The sequence below is a fragment of the Rana temporaria genome, chromosome 12 (genome assembly GCF_905171775.1).
Source record: "Rana temporaria chromosome 12, aRanTem1.1, whole genome shotgun sequence".
Classification (NCBI taxonomy): Eukaryota; Metazoa; Chordata; class Amphibia; order Anura; family Ranidae; genus Rana; species Rana temporaria.
In genome coordinates, this window is record NC_053500.1 from 43,364,970 (window position 1) to 43,386,342 (window position 21,373).

At 47.1% G+C, this 21,373-nt stretch overlaps 1 protein-coding gene across 2 annotated transcripts in view; it reads right to left on the reverse strand.

The window, feature by feature from the left end:
• LOC120919271 (collagen alpha-1(XVIII) chain-like) overlaps positions 1-9,061 on the reverse strand; it is an 89,236-nt gene extending 80,175 nt beyond the window's left edge. The window contains exons 1-2 of one of the 2 annotated variants that reach the window (XM_040331345.1): positions 8,804-9,061; positions 2,311-2,798 (exon numbers count right to left, since the gene is read on the reverse strand). In XM_040331345.1, the coding sequence (XP_040187279.1) occupies positions 2,311-2,798; positions 8,804-8,951 (636 nt within the window). In that variant the 5' untranslated portion in view covers positions 8,952-9,061. The remainder of the gene's footprint in view (positions 1-2,310; positions 2,799-8,803) is intronic. The other variant, XM_040331344.1, reaches the window with a different exon arrangement.
• Positions 9,062-21,373: the final 12,312 nt, after the last annotated feature.

Here is a 21,373-nt window from a genome sequence, read left to right on the forward strand (position 1 = left end):
GGGCTTTTTGCAGCCCGGCGCATGCCCAGTTCTTTTGCATCGGGGGCGCGCTTCATTTGAATAGAAGCCGCCCCCTTGGAGATCCGCCAGGCTACGCCGGGACACTTACACTCCGCTGTCCCAACTTATGGAGCAAGTGGTTGGGGAATACAACACCTGCTCCAGTAAGTTGGGACAGCGGAGTGTAAGTGCCCTAAGCGAGGCAGGCGGAGATTCTTTGAGAATATGGCCCTCTCTATCCACTGGAACCCCATCTGAAGCAGTGGAGGAACTATAACGGTCAGCACAAACCCCAGTTCAGTCCCATAGACTCTTCACTAGTCTGCCCTCTACTACTCAGACCAGGGTGCCCACCTATCATGAATGGGTCAGTAAGGCCCCAGATTCCTGTGTCCTGCCTGGCCGGGGGAAGCCCAAAGAGTTTCCCAGGCTTTCCCAATTTCAGCGAGAGGTGCAAAAGAGGTTTGCCTTGGAATGGGGCCTGAACTACTCCTATGTTCCATCTCGGATCATGGACATTGTTGAGAAATCCTGGGAGGAGTGGGAGAATGACTTGATCTGGGACTACTTGCATGTACCCAAGCCCGAAACGGGTCCCCGAAGCTGAAGTTTGGGCCCGTTTCAAGGACATTCATCGGTAGTGGAAGCTTTGGTGTACTATACACAGAGACAAGGTCCTAGTGGTCAAAGCTGGTCAGCACACTAGGAGCTACTTAGTGTCAGTCAAAGGTGAGAGGGGTAGCCGGAGGAGGTTGCCGGAACCACGCTTCTTCTTGTAGTTTGGACTACTGGGCTGTGTAGCCACAAGTGGAAGCGCCAATCAGAACTGCCAGATTGGAGCAGGGTTTAGGTGGGTTTCCCCAGAGACAAAACTGTTGCAGAGTACAGACAATGCCTGCCACCCAGGGTGCCTGATAAGAAGGACAATATCATGGACACTATGGTGTACTGTCCCTTCCAGAACCCCTTTTTATTTTGCTATCTACTTTTCAGGAAGGACTCCTCTACTCAGGAGCAAAAAGCAGGTGTATTTGCCCACTGGCGTATATGTTTGATTGTGCCCTTCAAGAGGCACCCTTAGATCCCTCCGGCTGGAGTGACTGTAAAAAAGAAACATGCTAACCTTTGTAAAGTTTGAAGAAATGTGTTTTTCTCTGTCACTACTACTACTACTCGCTCTCTACTACAGCCATATGCTGTCACACTGATGCTCAGAGATGGCAGGTCAGGAACTCACAATCTGGGAGAGTACCCACCAGCAGTACCAGTACCAACCAGCTCTACCAGCCAGTAGTACCAGTACCCACCAGCAGTACCAGCCAGCGATAACCACCAGCAGTACCATCCATCATTACCCATCGGCAGTACCAGCCCTGGAGGACAGCCACCAGCCATACCCGCCGGGGGGACAGCAGCAGCCAGCGATACCTGCAGGAATTCTGAGGAAGAAGTGAAGATTGAGGTTAGTTGAGGAGCCTTCGGCTCCTTTCACGCGATCAGGTCCGCCTGTCCATTTTTCATGCAGACCCAAACGGGCTCTCCATTAGTTTCTATAGAGCGGCAGATGTAAATGAACTTGTGTCCATTTACACCCGCCTATCTCCAAACCAATCTGCTTAAAAAAAAACAGAAGGGGCTCTGTCCCCCTTCTGTCTGGGAGGATCGGGTCAGAAGGTCCTTAGAGTAGAGCGAGCGGAGCGCCACCTCCATGAAAGTAGTTTGCCACCTCCCTGAAATTAGTTTTTGCAGGTTGGGATGTCTGATTACAGAAGATAAAACAGATATTTGCTGAAAATGTTCTTAGCTTGGGGAGAAAAAAGAAAATAAATGCAACCACTACATCTAAAAACTATAAGCTACTTGCATTTGTGTTCTTGGGTTTAGTTATCCATTAAAGTGAAGGTTCACCCGGAAATCACATTTTTTAACCTTAGATTCATGCTCATTTTGTCTAGGGGAATCGGCTAGTTTTTTTTAAATCAAAGCTGTACTTTCCTTTTTAGAGATGCATCTTCTCCGCCGCTTCTGGGTATGGGTTGCGGGACTGGGCGGTCCTATTTTGATTGACAGTCTTCCGACCGTCGAAAGCCTGTCGGAAGACTGTCAATCAAAATAGTAACGCCCAGTCCCGAAGACCATACCCGGAAGCGGCGGAGAAGATCGCTCTCTAAAACGGTAAGTACAGCTTAGATTTTAAAACAACTAGCCGATTCCCCTAGACAAAATGAGCCTCAATCTAAGGGTAAAACATTTTTTATGGGTGAACTCCCGCTTTAAGAACAGCATTTGCATTTATTTACATAGTGTTACCTCCATTTCCACATGGTCTGCCTCTTGGGATTTAGGTGCTAGTGGGTGGGTTGTCTTTTTATGAGTGGTAGGTTGAGTTGTCTTCTCTATTATTTCCATTTCTTGTGGTTGAATGAATTTAGATGTTTCTAAATGGGTTGTCTTTTTATGAGTGGTAGGTTGAGTTGTCTTCGCTATTATTTCCATTTCTTGTGGTTGAATAGAAGAAGGAGTGTGATGTTCTTTTTCGTGCCACACATCTTCTACATCCTCCTCCTCCTTCTGTAGAAAATCTAAAATCTCATCTGCTGTGTCTGGAAGATCTGCAGGAACCCTCTTAGCGTGTGTTGTTTCCGTCTTGGCTGAAGACAGGTCTCTAGGCTCAGTTGGGCCTCTCGTCTGTTTAGTATTTTTAGGTAACTCAGTAGGATGAGTTGATCCTGGTCCATGAGAAGGTAGTCCTTGTTCGAGTTCAATATCATCATAGTCATTTTCAGCAAAGTCTTCATCTAGAAGGGTACAGTGTAAGATGTTAGGGTGTACAATGTAACGTCTATCTGCATAATGAAATAAAACCTACACCAAATTTTATATAATGAGATTATATACCATTTACTGAGTTTGGAATGGAAGGAACATGTTAGAAGACAAAGGTAGGGAAAAATGCATAATTATAATATTAATAATAATGGCCCAGATTCAGGTAGGACTTGCGCTTTATTTGCGGAGGCACAGGGCAACGATTTTGCCCTGCGCCCACGCAAATATTTTGCGCTGCCCTCGATTCACGGAGCAGCAGCTCCGTAAATTGCGAGGGCGCGCCGGCAAAATTGCCCGGCGTAAGCGCGCGCAATGTAAATGATCCCGCCGGGGGTGGGAATCATTTAAATTAGGCGCGCTCCCGCGCCGAGCGTACAGCGCATGCTCCGTCGGGAAACTTTCCCGACGTGCATTGCGGCAAATGACGTCGCAAGGACGTCATTTGCTTCAAAGTGAACGTGAATGGCGTCCAGCGCCATTCACGATTCACTTACACAAACGACGTAAAATTCGAACGTCGCGACGCGCCTGCTATTAGGATGTGTAACGTTACGCGAAACCCGACGTGCGCAAACTACGTAATTTGCGTACGCAGGGCTCGCGCAACGTTGTGAATCGGTGTTAGTATGCAATTTGCATACTATACACAGATCACAATGGGAGCGCCCCCTAGCGGTCATCGCTAGAATGCAGCCTAAAATCTGCGTGGCATAAGAGCCTTATGCCACGCAGATTTTAGGCTGCAGTCGGCGCAAGTCAGCAATTGCGCTGCGTAACTATGGTTACGCAGGCGCAATTGCTACCTGAATCTGGGCAAATATCTGTATTTGCATCAGAAGTTTAAATGTAATTGGCGATGAAGCAGAGGCATGGAAATTTAGATAGCAAAGGCTTCCCGTAAATACCATCCCAGCTTAAAGTGGTTCTAAAGCCTTGCTTTTTATTTATTTATTTAAAATTTCATTTAACCACTTAATCTCTTTATGCCATCACCTCTGATATAAAAATATGCCTCCCAGTGTCTGGATATGGACTTGTCTCTGGAGCAAGACCACTCCAAGGGTCCCCCAGGCACACACCTCCCAAAGAGTCATGCTCCCCTAAACGCCAGAGCCCAAAAGCCCCTGTCCTGTTTTGGTCTGTCACAATGGTCTACTCGGTTAAGGGGAAGTGGTTGCCACCATTCCTGTGTATTAGCAATTTCAATTACTGAACAATCCTCTAATGGGGCTTTACGGGTAACCAAACCACAAACCACAAATGATAATGCACAAATCTGTACAATCAATCTCTTACCATCAAAACCATTAAAAATATAAAACTGTCCAAGGCCTCAATATGTTTGATACCATTTGTTTACAAAGGGTGTTATTATAGGAGTGTGCACAGTGTGTGCCTGGGCATACCCTAATCACCCTGTGTGGTGCAGATTCCCTCCTGTTTTGCCCTTAATATTTTACCATGCCCCCCATGAATTGTAAAAAAAAATAAAAATACTGACACTGTCCACTGCCCACTGCCCTACTGACCAATCTCTGCCCTACTTGACACCGTCTATTGCTCTACTGATGCTGTCAGTATACTGTATATACACATGCACACACACACATATGTGTTTGAGTTTTGGGGTGCACACCCTAATGCAATAGGCTATGCACACCTATGGTGTTATACATCTATCAGGCGGTACTCCCAAGACCTCTCTGTCTGGTAAAGCAGTGAAAATGCAACCTGTCTGGACATTTGCTTTATTTTGGGTAACGGGCCTCAGGCTGAGAATATGTGTGAGAGCGGGCTTCAGGCTAGGAAAAGATGACACAATAGGATAGTGGTTGCTCTAAAACAACAGAGTAACTTTCCTATGCAAGCAGAAGCAGGGCAGGTAAAGGGTCCAAATGGCGCCAATAGCCATGAAACAGAGGTAGGGTGGTTGGCATAAATCTTGTGTAAGAATTATGCCTCTTCATATTGCTCCGGTATTCATATCTTGCACCTTAACGCACATTTTGTTAACGTAGAACTACAACTTTTATTTTTATTCCCTCACCATCCTACTCTAAATGAAAGTGTCCAAGATGTACTTGCCTTCTTAATGCTCCAGCTTTATCCACAGTTTCCTCCTCTTTCCAGTGCCACTGGTCCTCTTTGGGCAGAATGACTCTAGAGGCCTTTTACCCATTTCCTGAGATGTTCAACGTCTCGTTGACCCCCATATACCTCATCACACAGGGTGGGCTCACAGCAGTGGCGGCTGGTGGTCAAATTTTTGTTGGGGCGGCAAGCAGACCTGGCCCCCTAACTCGCACCTCAGCCCCCCCCCCCTGTGGCTCCCAATTCATCGATCAAAAGGGGGCGATCCACTGGCAGGAGAACCAGCAGAAAAACATTAGCAAATTCGCTAATGTCACACAAGTCAGTGGGCTTCCACAAGTGATTTTACATAAAAACATGATTGGTATGGGGTTCAAGGGATGGAAATGGGTCTTGTGGGAAAAGCTGAGGGTCCCTGTTAAGATATTTATATTTTTATTGACCGCCAACATACCACAAGACATAAAAAAAACACATGCCAGCACACCAAAATGCATAGATATGAAATCATCCGAACGCCAATGTTTACTTTCACTTGGAATTGTTCCTTTGAGCAAAGCTGGCCCACACAAACTATTTCCTTTACCAATCGATATAGCAGCTGGTAGCATTGTGTAAATTATATGCAGAAATAGCTACATACAGTATGCAGCGCTGTGTTCTAGCAGGGGGATAGGACATCCCAACTGCTGCCGGAACAAAATTAGGTTGCTCTGATCGCTGTATAAATGACAATGGTCCCAAAATAGTGTCGAAAGTGTCCGATGTGTCCGCCATAATGTCGCAATCCTGATAAAAAACACAGATCTCCACCATTACTAGTAAATAAAAATGCCATAAAACTATCCCCTATTTTTATAGATGCTATAACTTTTATGCAAACCAATCAATATACACTTATTACGATTTTTTTAAAAAAATTTTTTAACAAAAATATGTAGAAGAATACATATTGGCCTAAACTGTGGAAGAAATTTGTTTTTTTTTATATATTTTTTGGGGATATTTATTATAGCAAAATTGTTTTTTTTTCAAAATTGACGCTCTTTTGTTTATAGCGCAAAAAAGAAAAACCGCAGAGGTGATCAAATACCACCAAAAGAAAGCTCCATTTGTGGGAAAAAAAGAACGTCCATTTTGTTTGGGTACAACGTCACACAACCACGCAATTGTCAGCGACGCAGTGCCGAATCGCAAAAAAATGTTCTGGCCAGGAAGGGGGTAAATCCTTCCCGGGCTGAAGTGGTTAATGGCATCCCAGTCTTATTCCGTAGGGTCCCAATACTTTTGGTAACATAGTGTATGTCATGCATGGCTTTGGAACAAATGGCATCTCTGTTTACGTATTGATTGCAGACTATGGACAAGCTGAGTGAAAACAAAGCCGTGTATACTCTGTCCTGGACTGGTAATGGCAGCTCTAAAAAAACGTTTGTTTATATTTGCTTGGTATCCCTGCATCTATTAAAAAAAAGTATAACGATTCTATAAATACACCCCACTATCTGATTTGCACCGTAGTAGTAAGTTATACTGTTCAGACTGCTCAGGGTGCCATTATCTTCTGCTCTGTTTCTTCTAAAGCCGTGTACACATGATCGGTTTGTCCGATGAAAAAAGAACGATGGACTGTTTTCATTGGACAAACCGATCGTGTGTGGGCCCCATTAGTCTTTTTTCCATCGGTGTAAAAAAATAGAACATGATTACAATTTTTCCTATGGATAAAAAAACGATAGGAAATTCGGATTGTCTGTGTGGAACTCCATCGGAGAAAAATCCATGCATGCTCAGAATCAAGTCGACGCATGCTCGGAAACATTAAACTTCATTTTTTTCGTCTCGTCGTTGTGTTTTACGTCACCGCGTTTTGGCGTTTTACGTCACCGCGTCGGAATTTAGTCTGATAGTGTGTATGCAAGACTGATAAATGTCAGCTTCATCGGATATCAAACGAAAAAATCCATCGGATTAGATCCCATCAGAAATCCGATCGTGTGTACACAGCATTAGAAGGTGCAAGCATCTGTCAGGAGAGGAACATTTAAGGCAGGTTCTGTAAAGCCAGCCCAACACAACCTGTTTTCCATCTACCTCTACCAACTGCCATACATACTTTCTCACAGCAAACAGAGACCAACTGTATATAAGCGCAGCGCTGCACCCGCCCGGTGGAGTGACCTACTACATCTAGCATCTAGGCAGGAAAGTTAAAGGGGTTGTAAAGGTTTGTTTTTTATTTTCTGAATAGGTTCCTTTAAGCTAGTGCATTTTTGGTTCACTTACCTTTTCCTTCGATTTCCCTTCTAAATTTCTTTTTTCTTTGTCTTAATTTCTCACTTCCTGTTTCTCCTCAGTAAGCCTGCCCCCCATCATCCATGGGGGTTAGTCAGCCAGAACAGCTTACTGAGGAGGAACAGGAAGTGAGAAATTCAGACAAAGGAAAAAAAAACATTTAGAAGGGAAATGGAAGGAAAAGGTAAGTGAACCAACAATGCACTAGCTTAAAGGAACCTATTTAGAAAATAAAAAAACAATCTTTTACAACCCATTTAATAGGCACTATCTATGATTTTTCAGTAGAAGATATACGGTAACGTTTGAAAGCTTATAAGGATATAAAACTTCAAGAAAGTCATGCAATTAGACCGAGCTGTCCAAAAATTCAACTCTCCATCTTGACCCCTCAAGCTGCATTTTTAATAATGTATAAAGTAGGGCTGTGCAAATTAACTTTTAATTAATCGATTAATCTTTAATTTTTTTGATCGATCAAAATCTTTTTGATCAAGTAAAATTCTTTTGATTGGTACTCACCTCTCCGCCAGCTTCTGGGCCTTCAGGGAGTTCCATCGGAGATCCAGTGATGTCACGGACACCGGCGGGGCTTGCCGTGTCCATCTGAAGGGCTCCTTTGCTGTGCCTTCATATCTGCATGCCGTCGGGACCTTACTATCTGCCAAACGCAAGGGCTGTTACACTTCCCTCTATCACTTCCCTCTATCAACCTGGGATTCTACAACCATCCACTGGGAGTTGTGATAGTTCCCTTCATGGGACATCTACATGCCGACGGACTGATGTTAACCTCTCCTGATCTGGATTCAGCAGTGGTATCATTGTACACATTTTTATACCAGTATCATACTTAGCTACATGTTTTTATGACTGCTTTTGGTACAGTTTGGTATTACTCGGCTCGCACCATTTTTACAGTTTATGTAGCTACATCGATTTTATCTCCAGTGCAATATTTATTTGGTTTCCTACTTGAAGACTATAAAAGTTTTAATGCTATTCCCATCGAGCGCTGCCTTTGTGTGTTTTTTGTATCCTGCTATCCATTTTCCAGTGGTTGGTAGCTGCACTGGCAATCAGCCTGCAAGGAGATCAGCTAAAAGTAGTTGGATCTGTATGTGCGTTATAATTAATCTAAATTAATCGATTAAAAAAAAAAATCGAATAATCGAACAGAAAATTTTTGATCAGTAACAGCCCTAGTATAAAGCAAATGAAATGGTCCATAAGGCGTTGCTTTGGTAAAGGCCATTTTGCTTGGGTAGAGTCAGAACAAAGATTTGCCACATTAAAAACTTAAGAACCCAGGAGGTAATTCAGTCTCCATGCATCTTCCCAAGAATTAAATACCAACAACATGAGTGGTCTTCTTGAATGAACCTACACAAATAACACGATAAAGCTTCAGACAACCACTAAGAAATTATTTTTTAGCAGCTTAGAGTGGGTAGACCAATGAAACATCGAATTCCTTGCATTAATTACCATCACAAATATTTGTACAATGTTAGGAAATAATCCCAATGATGACAATTTTACACAATCCTGTGGAATATCGATCATTATCACAATTCCTTCTCACTACCTGTATCCTCAATAGCTTGAGGTTGAGCGGTTGTGGTCTCCTTTTTAACGTTTCCACCAAATATCAGCCATTGTGCTTGCCGAGGTTGGATAAAGCCTTCCAGTATGAAAAAAAGTAATAGTAAAGTCCTACAGCCCATGCCTGCCATTGCAGGGGAGGTATGTATTCGTCTCAGCAGCTACACACAGTTCTGTCTTATATCATGTAAAAGACTTGCTTCCCAACTGTAGGTACAATATAACTCCATTGGTGACCTTTGGCGCCTGGGCTCTTATCTTCTAAGAGTACTAGTACACGCCCTGAGCTCACCCTTCATCAACCCAAGACAGGGGATGGAGGTAAAGCCTTTCCTTTAAGCAGTTTAAACTGTATACATTTCTATATATAACTATAGGCTGGGAATGTTGATGGGTGACGGAAATATGACCAGGCCTATCTTAAAGGAAAACTTTAACATGGACATAATATCATAGGGCCAGATTCACAGAGCAAGTACGCTGGCGTATCTACTCATACACCGGCGTACTTTCAAATTCGCTGCGTCGTATCTTTAGTTTGAATCCTCAAACCAAGATACGACGGCTTCTGGCTTCGATCCGACAGGAGAATGGCTTTGTACGCCTTCGGATCGTAGGTGCAATACTTCGGCGCCCGCTGGGTGGAGTTTGTGTCGTTTTCCGCGTCGGGTATGCAAATTAGCTTTTTCCGGTGATCCACGAAGGTACGCGCAGCCGTCGCATTCTCTTACGTTGTCGCTAGTCGGCTTATAGTTAAAGCTGCTATTTTGTGGCGTATAGATAGACTTGCCATGTTAAAGTATGGCCGTCATTCCCGCGTCGAATGTTGAATTTTTTATTTTTTTTGCGCAAGTCGTCCGTGAATAGGAAAGGACGTGACTCACGTCTAAGTTCAAAAAATTACGTCGATGCATTTCGCGCAAAGCACGGCGGGAAATTTCAAAACGGAGCATGCGCAGTTCAATCGGCGCGGGGACGCGCTTCATTTAAATGAATCACGCCCCCTACCCGCCGATTTGAATTCCGCCGCCAGAAATACACTACGCCGCCGTATTTACGGCGCAAAATCTTTGAGGATTTCAAAATACGCCAGGTAAGGTACGGTGGCGTAGCGTATCTCTGATGCGCTGCGCCTGGGAAATTCTATGTGAATCTGGCCCATAGTATTTGCAGTCACCTATAGGGATGAGCCCCCAGTTTGGTCATAACTTTTGCTTGTTCGGGTGTTTGTCAGAATGCCAGAGGTTCACATTGCTGGGGGTTAAAAATCCTACGAGTTTAGCTGAACTCGCACGATTTCAACCCGGCAATGCAGTCCGACTCCGAGGCGATTTGACACACATCTGTGCGGTTTGTCTATACAAATCGCCCCCCTGAAGTCGCCAAAAGTAGTACAGGAACTACTTTTGGGAAAGTCGGTGTTAGATCGATTCGGACGGTGCCTTTGCCAGCAATAGCCGCCGATTTGGCCAAATCGGACCAATGTGAACCTAGGGTCAAGCCCATTCTCGGCAGAAGACAAATCTCATATATATAACATCAGGTTTTTCTCCCAATACAATATAAAACGTATGACCACTTCCTTTTTCCCCTGTAAAGATTGTTCTGAAAGCACCTGGAGGTGGCACTCGGCAAGTGTCCTTAGGAACCAGTGACGCCACTGTAAGGCCGCGTACACACGATCGGTCATAACCGATGAAAACGGACTGAAGGACCGTTTCATCGGTTAACCAATGAAGCTGACTGATGGTCTGATGTGCCTACACACCATCAGTTAAAAAACGATCGTGTCAGAACGCGGTGACGTAAAACACACGACATGCTGAAAAAAACGAAGTTCAATGCTTCTAAGCATGCGTCGACTTGATTACGAGCATGCGCGGCCTTTTGACCGATGCTTTTGCATACTAACGATCTGTTTTGACCTATCGGTTAGGCGTCCATCGGTTAAATTTTAAAGCAAGTTCTCTTTTTTTTGACCGAAGGATAACTGACCAATGGGGCCCACACACGATCGGTTTGGATCGATGAAACAGTCCTTCAGTCCGTTTTCATCGGTTTTGACCGATCGTGTGTACGCGGCCTAACATCTTTGACCAAATACAGTCATGACCATATTGCCCTCCTTGTTTATACCCACTGTTATCCGTCAGAGTTTGGGGGTACCCCCTTAAATCCATATTTTATGGATTTTTATAGAGTTTTGACGGGACCCCCTATTCCTTTTTTTATCTTTTTTGTGTGACGCCCAAAAAATAACATCTCTACCAGACTCTTATCTAGGATAAGGCTACATACACATGGGCATAGTAAAATAATCAAATTTTCAGGATCTGGCAAAAAAATCCTGCGTTAAAAAAATGCTTCATGTGGTTTATTGCGCGTGCATGGTGTTTAGAAGCATATAAGCGTATCTTCATTCTAGTAGCTGAAATATTTATTTGTTTTAGCCACTAGAAATAAAGTATGTGCGTGTTTATACATAAATTATGCCAATATGGGCCAAATCCTCAAAAGGGATACGCAGGCGGATCTGCTGTTCCTATCTTTGGAATTGATCCTCAGAAGCAGTTTTCCAAAGATAGGCAGAAGATCTGACATCTGTAAGAGACTTACACTGTCAGATCTTAGGATGCAGTACCGCATCCGCCACTGGGGGCATTTTGCGTCGAAATGCTGCTTCGCGTATGCAAATGAGGACTTATGGAGATCCACAAAGCTTTTCAGCTTTGTTTTTTCTCCGTAAGTTTACGTTTGCATGCGTAAAATTAGGGCTGCTTTTACAAGGTGTAAACTGTTTACACCTTGTAAAAACAGACCTTTTTTTCGATCGCCGCGATTTTTTTTTTAATTTGATTTTTTTTTCGCCGTATCTTTTTTTTAACCCGTCGCAACTTTATTGTCCCGTCGCAATCCACAAAGGCCGGCGTAACGTAATTTCGCGCGATGCACATCGGGAAAATGACGTCATGAGCATGCGCAGTACGGCCGGCGCGGGAGCGCGCCTCATTTAAATTGTCATCGCCCCCTGGATAACAGGACCGCCTTGCGCCGGGAGAATTTAGGTTACACTGCGTGAAATTTCTAGGTAAGTGCTTTGTGGATCGGGCACTTAGGTAGAAATTTCCCGCCAGTGTAACTTAAATGGGAAAAATTAAGTTAGGCTATGATTTTGAGGATTTGGCCCTATGTTTCTCTCTGAACACAGGTTTGGAGCAAATTTGTTATGCTCCGAAACGCTGCTCTAAAATACAGATCTAAATTTCACTATGTGCATCAACACATAAGCTAATTTAGTGTGTTCAGAGCAAAAATAAATAAATAGACAATTTATTATATATGTAGCGGCATCCCTGACCTCCAAAGGCCTAATGGTGACCTCCAGAGTCAGGGAGAGCTGACATCATTCCTTGTAGAGTGGGTTACTAGGCATGGTGGGTGTAATGCAAGATAGAATAATTGTCTCTTAACAGAACTGGTGGAGAGAGGGTTAGGGCAAGGACACCCTTAGACAGATGCAATAGCAATTGGCAGACTCAGAGACAAACTAATGGGAAGCCTGGCTGGCAGGTCACATCACAAAGGGGGGGGGGGGTTCATTACTGGCTGTCTCGGGTCACATTGCATGGTCAAGGGGGGGGATTCATTACTGGCTGACAGCACAGGGATAGGGGGGGGGTCATCACTGGCTGACACAGTATCACGTCACACGGACAAGGGGGGGGGTTTTCATTACTGGCTGACTCAGTATCTTGTCACATAGGGAGGGGGGGGGTGTCTCTCTGGCTCTGGTAACATGTTTGGGGAGGGGGGGGGGGCGCTTCTTTCAGGTGGCAGCCAGGGGAACTGTGTTTTGTTTGTATATTTTTTGCCTTGTTTCATCACCATGTGTATTAAATGTTTTTTTCCCTAAAACGTACATGTTTTCCAGTGTAGGAGGTATCTGTTGATCCCCCCCCCCCTCATCCCTCCAAGCAGCAGCTTGTTCAGGTGTATTTCTGGGACAGAGCCCTGTAGGTGTCACTCAGAGATCCTGGTCTCCCTGGGGGGAACCACTCTAGGTGAACCAAGTACCTTTTCCAGGTGAGCCAGCCGGTCGCATACGTTCTCCTTGGATACGCCAGTCATGGTGCGATCTCCTTTTCGGTGTTTTGTTGTCTCTCAGCAATATTGTCATTTTTGTTTTGACGTATATCTATCATTTCCGTCATGTCTATCGTTTCCTTCTCTGTTTCAGGACTTTTTCGTACAGTTACGTTTACGTAAACAACAGGGTTCTTGTTAACTGTTGCAGTGAGTGTCATGCAGTTGCTTTCGTTTTTAATCAATTTCTCACGCAGGGTGCTGGTTCCACTTCACTTAGCTTTCACGCAGGTATCGCTTGGAAGTGGGGGGGGGTGGGTTCCTCATAGTTGAGGGGGGGGGGTCTCCACTGGGGAGTCACCCACCACGTTTGTGGGTATGTACGGTTTGAGATGCTTCGTTTTTAATTAGCTTGATCAGTGGCAAGTTCTCCTCAACCGTCGGGTATGGGACACCTTTTCCATCTTTCATGCTTCACGTGGCATTGTCGTAGCACGCTCATTGTACCTGGTTCGTTCCAGGGGGGGTCTGACTCGCTTCAGTCCCCTGCATCTTTTGTTTCAGGCGCCAGACGCAAGGTTCACGTGTTAGGTGGAGGACTGCCGGTGAAGGTAAGCTGGGGTTCCGGGAGTCAACCCGGTCTGTTCCAGGTCATTAAGGGTCTACCTGCCACTGGGGGTCACCTAATTCGTTTAGGTTGAAGCGGGTTGAGTTGTTTCGTTTTTAATTGACTTGAACAGTGGCAAGTCTCCTCACCCGTTTCGAATCCGTTCATGTCTCGAGTAGTCACTCAGCAGCTTCTAAAGCTTGGGACCTGTCACGTTTCAAGGTCCGGGGGGGGGCCTGAGTGTTTCGTTTTTAATTTGTCTGCGTCGGCAGATGGCTCGGCCCTCCTAGTGGGGAGGTAGTGGGGTTGGTTCGGATCCAGGCTAGGGGGGTGCAAGAGTGGGGGGGGGCTTGGTCGGTGTTTTCCTTTGTCGGCCTGTTGTGGGATTCTGTCATGGTGTTTGTTTCCATTTAATTTCAGGGCATGTCGCAAGCAGCGGATATCGAAGAGTTTGCCTCGGGTTCCCCTTCTTCAGCTAGGGGTTCAGCGAGAGGGTCAGAACGGGGCGCCACGCCTACCCTGAGGTCCTGGACTGTGCCGAGATTGGTGGCGGAGTTGCGGCGCAGGGGCATTTCCCATCCGGCTTCGGCACGCAAAGCCGAGCTATTCAGACTGTTGTTCCCCTCCCCCGCCAGTACAGACAGCGCAGAACAGGTCACTCTTCGGGCCATGGCCACATCCCTGACGCAAATCCATTCCACCCTTAACTCTCTAGCGGGCTCTTTTCAGGATCTAAGGGCCAGGGTGGAAGTGCTAGAGGCCAGCCCAGTTCTTGCCCCGGTGGTCGCGGCTATTCCAGAGGTCTTGGTTGTCCCTGAGGTTTCCACGGTTCCTGAGCCTCCGCTGTCAGGTACCAGCTCCGGTGTCCCTTCTGTAACCCCAGCTCATTTCATCCCGGCAGGCATTAGGAAGGACATCCTCGATGGGAAGGACGTCAACCTGGCGTCCTTGTTGATAGCCACTCATGATGTGGCTGACAACAATTCCTACGCCTGTGGGGACGTTTCCGTGATCATTAAAGCCAGGGATCACAGGTTGAACCGGAAGCTCTCCATCCCTGAGTTCGTGCTGGCCTTCAGCTTGTTCAGGGATGTAGTCTGCTCTGCGAGTCCCCTTAGGAGAGAAGAGCTGGACCACTATCTCTACGCAGTAGTGGAGTTGGGTCACAAATTCGGTGGCTCGGCGTTCTATGATTACCACCGTTCATTTTCCGCCAAGGCTGCCGCTTTGTGGGCCCAGCACCAGGTAGTGGCTGTTTGGAGCCGTGTAGACACGGAACTGTTCTGCCGCCATTTTGCGGGGTTGAGTCACCAGTTTGCGCCACCTGCCAGTCATCGTCCCACACGGCCTATTGGTGCCCCAACTCGGAAGCTTCGGCCCTCCCGGGCACTTCCAGAGCTTTCCCCGGGTCTCTTCCAGCACCGGCGCAGGCAGCCACTGTTGACAAGTTGGGTCGGCCTATCCAGTATTTGGGGAAATCCCCTATTTGTAACAATTTTAACCATGGGGTCTGCAACTACGGTCAGTGCCGGTTGCTGCATATCTGTTCAGGATGTTTCAGGGCCCATCCGAAGTCTACCTGTTCACTGAGACTGAACAAAAATAGTTGACTGAGCCGCATCAACGTTGGGTTGCTGCAGGACTGGCTGTCCTCCCACCCATCCGCGGAGCTAGGCCCCTTTTTGGTGGAGGGTTTTACTCATGGCTTCCACACCGGGTTCATTACTTTGCCACAGCAGACCTTTGAATGTCCCAATCTCAGGTCATGTTGCGGGGACATGGGGGCGGTAGACACCTTACTTCAGTCAGAACTGGACAAGGGTTTTGTCATCGGCCCTTTCGCTGTGTCCCCTTTTCAGTCTTGGAGGGTCAATCCGTTGGGTCTGGTTAAGGGAAAGTTCTCTAATAAACTAAGATTAATTTATGACTTGTCCTCCCCTCATTGCTCCGCTGTGCCCAGCCTCAATTCGTTAATTCCATCGGAGGAGTTTTCCCTCAAGTATGCGTCAATAGATCAGGCCATCCAGCGAGTCATCGAGGTAGGGCAGGGCGCTTGGCTGTCCAAGGCGGACATAGCGGACGCCTTCAAACTCCTCCCAATCACACCGTCACTCTGGCAGTGGCACGGGATCAAGTGGAGAGAGTTGTACTATTTTGCCACTAGACTCACCTTCGGGTCCAAAAGCAGTCCATGGCTTTTTGATGTGTTTGCCCAAGCGCTTGAGTGGATTCTCGTCCATAAGGAGCGATGCCATGGGGTCATTCACTATCTGGATGACTTCCTCCTCATCGAGAGTCCCCGGCGAGCCCCACGTGGATTTGCAGAAGCTGCTGGGGTTTTTTTCAGCGCTCAATGTGCCACTGGCAAACAAAAAGCTTGAGGGCCCGGCATGGACTCTCACCTTTTTGGGGGTCGTTTTGGACACCAAAACCATGCAGGCCAGGCTCCCGGCTGACAAACTCGCCAGAATCAGGGAGTGTATACACGTCTTCACAGTCTCTCAGGTTTGTACCAGGGTGGAGTTGTTGTCTCTTCTGGGCATGTTGAACTTCGCCATGCGTATCATCCCGCAGGGTAGATCTTTTATTTCCAGGTTGTTGGCCTTGTTACCATCGGCACCGGATTCGGACTCACGGGTTAATCTGGACGTGGACGCGTTAGCAGACCTCCGTATGTGGGACGAATTCCTCCGGTGTTGGAATGGGGTCGCCATGTTCATTCCCGGGGAATCTTGTTCCTCTCCCCAGGTCGGAACTGACGCGGCGGCCACGGTGGGTTATGCTGCTATTTTTGGCACCCATTGGTTGGCAGGTCCGTGGCCGGAGGATGTCTTGGCCATCCCTGGGTTCACGGAATCTTCTGCCTTGTTCGAGATCTACCCCATAGTGGCCGCAGCCTGGGTGTGGGGCAGCTCTTGGGCAGGGCAGACAGTGGTGTTCTCCACGGACAACCAGGCGGCTGTGGAGATCCTCACCAAGGGGAGGACCCGGTCCTTGGTCATCATGTCCCTGGTACGCGGATTAATCTGGTTGTCCCTGTATCACGAATTCCATTTCCTATGCAAATTCACCAGTGGGGTGGAGAATGGTGCGGCGGATGCCCTGTCACGGCTCAATTTCCCATCTTTCTTTCTGCAGGTCCCGCATGCCGATGCTCAGGCCACACCATCCCCACAGGTGTCTCTGCTAATGCTGGACTGAACACCCTCTTGCTCGATGCGGCAGTTTTAATTGGGGCGTCTCTGGCGAACAACACCAAGAAGGCTTACGCCACGGCCTGGAAGGCCTTCCTGGTTTTTCAGTCCTTGCACCCCTATGACAACGGCCTCGATGTCCGCTATTTGTTGGCATTTGTCATGTACTGCCACACTCGGCTGAGATTGTCTCATGGCACCATCAGGACGTACCTCGCCGGGGTGCAGCACCACCTGTCCCTGCAGGATCCCAATCGTCCTTCCCTCTTCTCAGCCCATGTCATCAAGGCTGCGTTGAGGGGTGTCCTGAAGAGGTGTCCTCCAGCTACCACTTGCCGTCTCCCAGTCACAGGGCACATCTTCCGCGGCATGTCTGGTTTACTGGATGGGCTGCCTTTCGGGAGGCTCCTCAGTGTGGTGTTGAAAGCAGCCATTTATTTAGCTTTCTTTGGGTTCCTCAGGCCAGGCGAGTTTTGCCGTACTGGCCCGGGTTCCCGGATCCTCACGGTCAGTCAGTTGGTTAGACACCCGCACTGTTATAATCTGCATCTAACAGCTTGCAAGACCCAGCAGGTTGGGGCTGGACCAATGTGTCGTATTTTGAGATTGGCGGGGCGTGGTGCCCCATGCAGGTGTTAGATCAGCTCAAGGCATTGATCTGCAACAAACCCATGAACAGTCCCTTGCTCCCTTTCCCGGTGGCTCCCCTCACGGCGGCCCAGTTCTCTAGTCACTGCCGCACGTTGTGGGCTAGTTTGGGGCTAAACCCGGCAAGCCAGTCGGGTCACTCGTTCAGGATTGGGGCAGCCTCGGCAGCATCCCGTCAGGGGATCCCGGCCCATGTCATAAGGAAGTTGGGGAGGTGGAATTCGGCTTGCTTTGCCAGATACATTCCAGATCCGCAGGTTGAGATGGCTCGTGCTTTCAGGCACCTGACTGATTAGGTTTGTCGTTTTGCATTAAACATATTCACCATTTACCCCTGTGTCCTTTGCTTTTTGGCCCCTTTTAGGCGTACCGACCACGTGACCTTTGGCACACTCTCAGGTCTTGTCCAGGATATGTTTCCACGTTCATATCCACATCCCACGTGGAGACTCCAAGTACAAATGGGAAGGCCGGCCGCAGGCTGGCCTGAGTTTGTAGGAGGAGTCGGGGGGTTCATAAACCCGCCCTCCTTCTCCTTTCTCCCGCGGCCGGACCTGGTGTTTTCCCCACCCTCCCGTCCCCCTTTTAATTATTTCAATTCATTCATTCATTCATTTCATTCTTGGGTATGCCCCCTTTTAGGCGTACCGACCACGTGACCTTTGGCACACTCTCAGGTCTTGTCCAGGATATCTTTCCACGTTCATATCCACATCCCACGTGGAGACTCCAAGTACAAATAGGCAGACAGTTATACAGATAGAGGGGCTTTAAGCTGTATGCAGCAACTGTATTTGTAGAACTGCTGTCTCCTATGGCAACTGAACTTTCAACTGTCAATGGAGATCTATATTCGTAACTCACAGTAATCTGCTATAGATCTCATTTCACATCTCACAGTATCCTACTGTAGGTCTTCACTCACTGAGCTCCCGGACTCTAAGGGCCCTTTCACACGGTAATTACATCAGTAATGATCGCTCCGTGTGTCCGCAAAAGCTCAGCGGGGATCCTCCGTAAAATCCCCGCTGAGCTGGCAGCTGACAGGGCGGTCCCCGCACACTGTGCAGGGACCGCCCTGTCTTTCCTCCGCTCTCCCCTATAGGGGATCGGATGAACACGGACCGTATGTCCGTGTTCATCCGATCCGGCAGACAGAAGAAAAATAGGATTTTCTTCCGTCCGCAAATGCGGATCTTTGCGGAGGCGGACGATTACGGGTGTCAGCCGATGGTCATCCGCTGACACCCGTAATCACATAGGGACCAATGTATGTCCCGTTTTCATCCGCAACGGACGGATGAAAATGCGGACATACGGTGCAGACAATGGCCTAGCAACCCGGAGCCTTTTCACCAACCGGCTCCGGGTTGCTAGGCCAGAAGCCTGAGGCCTATCCCAGGAGCACCTGACTGCTAGGCGGTTTGAGGCCTATCCAGGTCTGAGAGAAGCAGCGCGGGGTTGGGGCTTCATGCCGGAAGCCTAACCAAGTTGCGGACAGGGGAACTGAATTGTTGCCAGCAGTGAAGGAGAAGCAGTTGCCATACAGGACGACCACTCCTGTCGCCAGGGGAAATTGAGGATCAAGGCCAGAGGTAAAGGGGAAACAGTTGCCAATGTGGGACGACCACTCCTGTTATCAGAGGTCAGTGTATGGAAATCTGAAGAAGTACCCGAGCAGCCTTTTTACCAGCCGGGGACGGTGAAGAAGTGGGAAATCTTCAGCAGAGTGTCAAGTCAGGTACCCAGGGGGATAGCGTGGGTGAAGCTTGAGGAGTATACAGCAGGTTAGCTGTGGAAGAGCTCAGGGGATCCAGTGACGACTGGGATCTGGAAGTCTAGTAAGGCCCCTTTCACACGTGCAGACCGTATGTTGCGGATGAAACGGGACATTTTTATTTTTTGCGCTATAAACAAAAAAAGACAAGAAATTTGGAAAAAAAACACACTATTTTTTACTTTTTGTTATAATAATATCCCCATTTTTTTTTTGAATACATACATATATATATATATATATATATATATATATATATATATATATATATATTTTACATTAAAGGCAATCTGTTCATAAAAAAAGTTTGTTTTTAGGGTGGAACTCCGCTTTAAGTGAAACTGCACATGATTGCGTATTATTTTCCAAGTGAATTATTATTTATTTATTTTTTTTAAGCGATTTTTTACAACCTCTACTAAGGTAAATGAAATTGCCCTTGCAAAATGAGAATTCACTATGCAAAGTAAACAAACTCTGCTGTTTTAGGCCTTGTTTACATGGGCGGACGGGGAATGGAGAGCCCTTAAAACAGGCAGTTGCTCCCCGATTTAATCATTCACCTAGAAGAAAACATGCAGCCGCTCACAGCTGTACACATGCCAAGGTCGTGGCAAAAATTATACCTCGTAATGAATGGTAGGCAATACCAACTGGCTCATGTTTGCAGTGTAGTTTTGTGCCCATTTGGCTATGGGAATAAAAAGCCATTCTGGAGGTGACAATTTTGCTTAAATCCTGGGCAGCCGATGCTCTACCGCCATCTAAAAGGTGATCCACCGCAGAGGGGAGGGGACCAAGGGTTGCCACCCGTGTGAACGAGTCCTTAGTAAATTAGCTACATTATGTGGGAGGAAATTAAATTTCCAGGTGGGAATACCTGTTTTAATGACATCTTTCAGAGATGCGATTTCCCTTCAGTTCTAAGTTCTAATCTTTCTCTGCTCTATCCAAAATAAAAACAAAAAGTTTTGTCTGGATTTCTACTTTAACCACTTCATTACTGGGCACTTAAACCCCCTTTCTGCCCAGATTGGGGAATGCAAATAAAAGGACGTCCAGGGATGTCCACCCGGCAGTTGAGAGCCGCGCTGTGGATGTCTTTCGTCTACAGCGCGGGTCTCAAGTGGTTAAAGAGTAACTCCACTTTTGTTGATAAAAAACATTCCCTTCTCTATCTGTGTATATTGCAGGGATTTTAACAATCTTTTGTTGCAGATTCCTACCTTTTGTTATTCTGAAGAAATAGCTGTTTGCTTGTCTGTGTCCATATTGCAAGTGAATCTCTAGGGGAGTGTTTTTATAATTAACAATCAGCTGCTGCACCCACAGGGCTCTAATGATAATAGGTCTGCATCGTTTTAGAAGTGATTTTCCTTTGGGAAATTCTCACCAAAAATGAAGTTTTTGTTGCAGGGGATGCTCAAAATCTGATTTTTATCTTAGTGCAGACTTCTATAAAAATCATTGAGCCAATCACGCAAGCAAGAAATTAAATTTCTAGGGGGGTGTTCTGTACACCATCTGTGTACAGAATGCCTCCAGGTAGCCACATTGCATTGCGTTTCACAGAAAATTACAGCGCTGCAGATTGAAAAGGGACATTTTTTATAATATTCAATTACAATATGACTTGTGTCGCAATTGTATACATCGGGGGGTCAAGCCATCAATCCCGATCTACCAGTTGACCACAGGTAGCCGACAGGTAGATCGGGAACATTACCCTGCATTGCCGGCCCCCCCCCCCCCCCCCGGGGCACAGGACACTACAGTTGGGGGGAATGTACTGTGAAGGGTAAACTACAGTTGGGGGTGATGTGAAGGGGTACATAGGACACTACTTTTGGGGACACAGAAACCTTCTATAGGGGGAGGGGCAGGCAGAGGACGCTACAGTGGGGGGGGGGGGGGTGATGTGAAGGGGGCAGAGTACACTGCTTTAGGGAGGCAGAGGACATTGTTATGGGGGAGAGGAGCAGGACACTACATAGGGGGTTGTAAAGGGGGGCAAAAGACACTATGAGGGGGTTTATGTGAAGGGTGCCACAGGACACTCTGAGGGGGGGGGGCACAGGGCACTGCTATGGGGAGGGGGGTAAAGGGACAATACAGTGGAGGTGGTGTTATGTGAAGGGGGCAGGGGACACTGCTATCGGGGGGGGGGGCAGGGTGAGCAGAGGACACTACAGTGTGGGGGGGGTATGTGGAGGAAGAAGACACTACTGTATGGTGGGGGTGGGG